Raw genomic sequence first — 6,799 nt, forward strand, 5'->3', positions numbered from 1 at the left:
AAGCAAAAAGTAATATGTATAGTTGCCTCTTTTCATCTGAAACCATCTGCAGCTATATTGACATTAAAATTATGTGGATTTCTAGCAGAGCAGGAAGAAATAAGTGTCATGCATTGCTACAACAGAATTTGAATATGTTTACCTACTTTACCAAGTATAAGTAATAACTGAGGAAGAAAATACTACTGTCATCACTTCCAGCACTGTGGGCTGGGCATAAGATTCAATTCTTACAGGTAAGAAAAGACATAGATTTTATAAATGTATTTTTTCTCAGTGCCCCCCAGCAGGGACCAGATGCCCATTGTGTTAGATGCTGTGAAAACACAGTGAAAGACACAAGACACCCTGAAATCCTCCTTCCAGAAGGAAGTAAAAAAGGAGGGTTTCCACAGCAATGAGCCTACACCCAGCTATTTTTGTGTCTGTGCTCCTTCAGCCATTTTGCTGTGGGAATTGCTGCTGTGTGGGACTCAGCATCCATCTCTCACTTTGGAAGCCCCCTACTTGGACACAGCTGGTTGTTCAGCCCTTTTTGGCATCTCTGGCATCAGAGGTGGAACACCATTAATGATAGATTGCTTGAATGAGAAAAATTATGATAAAAATCCTCTGCATGAAATGAGACCCCTGTGGATGGTCACAGGTTCTGCTTTTCCTCTGCAGAGAAGAATATATAGTCCTCTGAAGTGAAATATTAGAAGTGAAATATTTAGGGGGAAAAATACTTAAAATGGCCATGAAAAATATTAATCTCTTTCCTGGGAAAGGACTTCTTTACTTTGCTTCCCTGGAATGAGGCTAATGGGAAGAATCTGACATTAGAGGCAATGTTCTGGTACTGCAAAGAGTTCCTTTGCAGAGTTTCACTGCCTACTTTAATGACTGCATTTGCTCACCTAAAATGAATGTGGTATGTCTAACCTCCAAGCCATGATGTGAGAAGTTATTTTTGTTTGCTAGAGCTGACTGTGCAAAAGAGAGACAGCGATGACTGCTCTCCTAGGCTGTTCACTTTCTGTGGCAGAGAGGCAACCTACAGGCAAGAGATTTCTGATACCAGAGACAGCATTTCTGCATGCAAATGGCTTTGCTGACATGCCAGCAGAAATTCATTATGTTGTTAAGCCATTGCATGCAGGTACAAAGACACTGCTGCTTCGGGTGCCTTTCAAACAAACAAAAAAAATAAAAGAAAAAAGAGGAAAAAAAAGGAAAACAACTTTTTAACTCCTTCAGAGGAAAACAGGCCTTTCAGAACAATCAGAATAAGCCCTAATTCATCTTTGGGAAAAGATGCAGTGATAGACACACTGTAATATTTACCTGCAAGAAGTGCTGAGTGTGTACAAGTGACTGGGTTGATGCATAGACTTGTGTCTATGCAAGGGCGTTTTAATTCCCTAAAAATAATAATATTCCCATGACATTCATTGTAGGCATTGCACAGCAAACAATGCCTACAATGCACAAACATAGAGTTAAAAGTTCCTCCAGTGCGTACTGTGAACCATAAATGTCCAATTATCACTAACTGGGTTTTACAAAGAGATTTCGGTGGGAGAAGCACTGGCTAGAGGATGGAGAGTTTAAGGAGCAGTAGCCTCCGTTATCTTCACAACACATCGAGGAAAGTGGCTCTTCCTGCCCAGCTGAAGAAGCAAAGTCTCCTCTGCAGGCCTTAGGAAATGTTCTGAAAAAGGGGGGGGTCACTGCACAGTAGCCAAAACCTGAGTTTGCACCTCTGTTTACAGCTTAACTTGCAAAATCGTACAAAATACTGAGCTTTGAGGCTTTTGATGGGAGAAGGCTTTCTCTGCTGGTTTCCCCAGAGGTGATTTATTCTGTAAAAACTGTACTGTGTAACACTTTATGCCTTAGAAGCAACTCATGCAAAGTTAATTACATTGCACTATGTTTGTGGGAAAATACATTTTACTACAAGTTAATTTGAAGAAAAAAATATTATACAATGAATGCTATAAAAGAAACAGTTATGAGTTGCCTTAACAGCGTTTATAAATCAAATTACTGCACATCGATAACTTTAAAACCAACCGACATCAGGGTTTTGGAACAAAGTATGAGTAAAACAGTTTTTGACTAGCCATGTATTTTTCATAAGTTGTGGGTGGCAAAAAAAAAAGTGGGTTATTTGTTAAAAAGTATAAAAAGAAATTTTTTTCTTTCATTTATAAGACTTTATGACTTTTGCATGTTCCGCTGTTTTCTGTGGCTTTTTGGAAGCAAAACAGAAGCCAAAATCCTTAGACATTTTGTAATGCTTTTTAATTGAAAATATTTCTTACAAAAAATCTTTAATTACATGCTTTCCTCTTGTCACAGATAGGAATTTCATCCAGACAAATTAATAAACTGTGAGGTAAAAAAAGGACTTTTGATCATCTAGGCTCACCTGCTGTTTTACACTAGCCAAAGAAAAGATTCATTCCTTGCTAAATACTTCTCTCACTTATTAAGCAAGAAACCTGTATGATTCATGTTTCAGCTACAGAATACCTTCACACAAATGCAGTCTTGCTGGGCATGTTAAAGAGCTGAAGATTGGCCCACAAGACACTCAACTCTTACCTACCATCCCTTGACTGTAAAAACATGGACCAAAATTCTTGGCTAAATTTTCCCAATTGTGGCTTTCAGGCACCAGCTCTTGTAAGTCCTTTGGCTGCTCGGGGAAAAACCTTTCTGCTCAGAGACATCCTCTCCTGGGTCTGTCTCCCTGGGGAGCAGGGGAAAAAGGAAGGGAAACCCAGGATGCTGTCCTGCAAACTGGCCCAGACATCTGGATTCTTGTCCTGTCATGGGCAGTGTGTGGGGAAGGAGGCTGCTTGCACCCCTCCTCAAAACTTCAGTGCCCAGTCCCAAGACACCTCCTCTGAGCATTTACATACTGCTTTTAAGGACAGCTGTAGCCAAAGTTTAAATAACTTTCCCTACTTTGAGACCTCCCTTAGTCTGGGGACATTTTGTAGAAAAACTGTGGGAAAAAAATGAAGCTGGTTTGTGATTCCCCCCATCCCCCAAAATCAGAACCTCTTCTCCATGGCATATCACCTCAGAAGTAATTTCAAGAGCAAATCTGGGGGGAAATATCTCACTCTGCTATTATTTCTCTTCTAAATTCTTTAAGTAACTCACTGGAAAAGCTCATGTGTGCTGAATTACTTGCATAATGTCATATCCATAGCAGAGAAAGTCCTCAGAGCAGCTTGACAATATTAAATAAAAGAAATGCTAGTCCTATAAAGAATTTCATGTTCACAGCATGCATGTGCAAAATAAACTGCCAGTGTTGCTGACTCATGTGAATTTAAGTTTTGCAAGATAGGTAATTTTCCTCCAAACCCAGCTCCTGCAGGAGATGATATGGGACCAAAATGTCTGGGATTTTTCTCTTCCTCTGCTTCCTTTCAGTATTTTTTTTCTGCCTTTCCTGGTTGTGGAAAAGCCTGCAACATGATGTGAATGTGTTTTGAAGGCTTAAAAAACAAATATGTATTTATTCTGTTCCTTAAAAAAAATCAAGAATTTATAATAACTGCTTAATATACGTGACTGATCCTTCCCAAAAGTGTGAGATAGGTAAGAAAACCAAAGGAAATAATGCTATTTTTACTTTTTCAAATGGAGAATTAATCTAGAGAATTAATTGTGCTGGATTCAAAACTTTGGATTGATGCCAATTGATTTCTCAAGACAACACACCCAAGTACACCTTTTATAAATTCCTGATACTGCATTGAAGACAGGAAGTTATTTCTTGCTAAATACCAGAACTAGTTAAATGTACCATAATTTTGCAGACTTTACAGAGCTCCCACTAATCTGAATGGGATCCATAGGCACATGCAAGAATCTCATAGGAAACTCAACCTCTTGGAAGCAGCTCCTGGTGTTTAAGCACAGAGCATTAAGCATTGAATGACTCTGCCTGAGCTTCTGCTGGGTGGAAAAAGAAAGGGTTCTTCTCTCTGCCATTATAATGCATTTTTTCCCTTTAGATTTATTAAGAGAATTTAGATTTATTGAGAATATTATAAATGCATTTGCTAAATCATAATATTCTGAACCACTAGCAATATGCAGTAAGACTCTAAATACAAACATTTTAAAATCTGTAGTTCCTATTCTCCCCTATTCTGGCAAGCAGCAATTGCATGCAAACCCAAGAAATTAAGTTAATGATAACTATCTCACAAACAGAAAACAGGCATTACAAGTGCCATGTTGGGCCTGTACCAGTTATATTTAATTAAACAGAAAATTATGCGTAATCCAGTACACCAGTTTCTGGTTTGCTCTAATAACCAACTGAAATTCAATTCACCAATACTAACAAGTGTTCATGAAAGCAAGGAACTCAACTTCTGTACATTCAGGGTTGACTTAGGAAGGGATTATCACAGCAAATAAAGGGACTTGAACAGCTAGGTGAATGAGCATTCAGAAACCAAATTCTTCAGGCAGTCTTGGAAACCTCAGCCTTGTACTATACTTGTACCAATCCTTTGGTACTGTGCCAAAAATATTTTTTTTCAAAAGTCCATGCTGCTGGCCTTGTAAACTGAACATATATTTCTGTTTCTGAGCAGAGACTTCCAGCTGTTATTCCTACTCTGTGTGTATTTTGCCTCTGAATAAAGAGTACTTAACAATCACCACTTGTGTCTCTCTTTTCACCGCTACAGGAGCAGAGTCCATGGTGTGGAAGAGGTGTGGAAAATCTTCAGGGTCAGAAAAATTCAGAATAAAGATTAAAACACAGGTTTGGTATCATCCCAGCAGCATGCAGCATGGAAGGATTCCTAAAACCTGGCTCTTTGCCTAATGCTGTTCTGTACTACTTTTCTTTTATTGACATTATAGGAAAGCTCAAGATAAGAAACAGATTTGTCTTTCTTTTGATCAAAACCTAATTCTAAATGTATGTAGGTAAACTAACAACTGTGTAACTATCCCTCAATAAAGCAATGTGAGCACTACCATCAAAATTGTTACTAATAGTCATCCTATTTGTTTGACCATTTTGTGCATGTCTCCTCTTCGGCTCGATAAAAAAACTAAAAATAAAAAAAAATTTAAAATTGCCCCATTAAGAATGAAGAAATGAGACATTTGCCTTTAACTAGCCACACAAATTGCAAAAACACCCTTTAAATGACCAAGAACACTGGAAATCTGGTAGTGTTCCACTCTGCATATTTCAAAGGCATTAAATTAAACATTTGAAGCAAACTTATCTACCTGTTCCAGCTGTTGCCAATGAGGATAAGGGAAATTTTTTTTTCTAGAAAAACAGTAAGTCTCAAAACTCCACTAATTTACTGAAAAATTCCGTAGGCAAAATAGATTAGGATTCCCATTTTCATGGCACATGAGAGACCAACTCTTTCACTAAGGGATAATGAATCACAAAAACAGCGATGAAAATATTTATGAAGCATTTTTTAGCTGTTATTTATGGGTTCATAAGCTTCCATCCTACCCAGTCCTCTCATCCTACTTATGCAATTTGGCTGTAGTTAATATTTTTTAGTCACATTATTAAAACAAACAAATCAAACAAAAACTTAAAACACCTCATTTAGATAAGACCCTTTGTTTAAAAATTTTAAAAATTGCCAGGTCCAATCTAAGAAGCAGGGTGCAGCTGAGTACATTTAGGTACCAGCAAGTACTCATAGCATTGCAGAGATGGTAAGCTTTACAAATGTATTAAAAATGAATATCTATTCTGAAACTAATGTTTAAGTACCGTGCTCTGAAACAGACACTGTAATCTAAGTATCCACAGTCAGCCTAAGGACACAACTCTGAGTCCACAATGCTGCCAGGAAATCTAAAACAAATCAGTGCAGGATTAGTTGTAAAAATCCAGGAGAAGACCAGCCCAGGTTTGTGACTCACAAGGAATCCTCAGTGTCTCCCAGAGACAGGAGTGAAAGCACTTCTACTGCAGAACAAGACCACAACACACTGAAAACAGAGTCCCTGAACTGGCACTGTTTGAACCAAGCACAGCCCCGGCGTGCTGGGATAACACACTCACCTTGTCCACAATGCAGATCTGCTTCTTGCTTTGCACATCAACAATCTCTACTTCAAAGTACGTGATTTTTGAATGTTTGAGCGCTGGTGATGGTTTGATTTGGCCAGCAGAGAGCACCAGCTGAGATAAGTTGAAAAAAGAGCGTGAGTCATTGTGAGACATGGACAGAGCTCCTCCATCGGCTGCGAGATCCCTGCTGCGTTCTGGAGCGCTGGGATTCTGCCTCTTGAGCATGGTGTGACCCAGCAGCAGCGATCGTCATATCAGCAGGGGACAGTTCCAGGGGAAAATGTTTCCTCCCTGCATCAGTTAAATACAGCCACAGACTGACGAGACACAAAAGGTCAAGTGGCATTCCATTTTAAGTGTACTGTCTTATTTAGCAGGAGTGAAAACAATGGCTCTGTAATCCATGTCTATATTTAATCTGCTATCGTGATGTCCTGTGTCGCTGCTGCTGCTTTCTTATTTTCTTTTTTTATTCTTTTATTTAAAACAGCATTTGAAACAAGACATCCTGAAATTCCCTATTAGCAGATACCAGATCCTGAAATTCCAGAGCCCCAGAGGGGCAACCAGAAATGAATGTAGTAAATTCCACTGTTACCTACTGAGGCAGATGTTTAAAATGTCCATGTACACACACGAATAGGTATAAATGTCACCTGTTCTAGAATCATCATCAGATGTCATCCATTCTAGAAATATCTACTAACAAAATAGCATGAG

The 6,799-nt window shown here is 38.7% G+C and overlaps 1 protein-coding gene and 1 long non-coding RNA gene across 2 annotated transcripts in view; one reads left to right on the plus strand and one right to left on the minus strand.

Moving 5' to 3' along the window:
• LOC116997074 overlaps positions 1 to 4,993 on the plus strand; it is a 322,705-nt gene extending 317,712 nt beyond the window's left edge. The window contains exon 19 of the long non-coding RNA XR_004418068.1: positions 4,710 to 4,993. This is a non-coding gene — a long non-coding RNA (uncharacterized LOC116997074). The remainder of the gene's footprint in view (positions 1 to 4,709) is intronic.
• Positions 1 to 6,413, minus strand: part of TECRL (trans-2,3-enoyl-CoA reductase like) — a 59,055-nt gene extending 52,642 nt beyond the window's left edge. The window contains exon 1 of the mRNA XM_033061309.1: positions 6,071 to 6,413. Coding sequence (XP_032917200.1) covers positions 6,071 to 6,304 — 234 coding nt within the window. The 5' untranslated portion in view covers positions 6,305 to 6,413. The remainder of the gene's footprint in view (positions 1 to 6,070) is intronic.
• Positions 6,414 to 6,799: the final 386 nt, after the last annotated feature.

Source organism: Catharus ustulatus, chromosome 5 (genome assembly GCF_009819885.2).
Source record: "Catharus ustulatus isolate bCatUst1 chromosome 5, bCatUst1.pri.v2, whole genome shotgun sequence".
In the NCBI taxonomy this organism is placed as follows: Eukaryota; Metazoa; Chordata; class Aves; order Passeriformes; family Turdidae; genus Catharus; species Catharus ustulatus.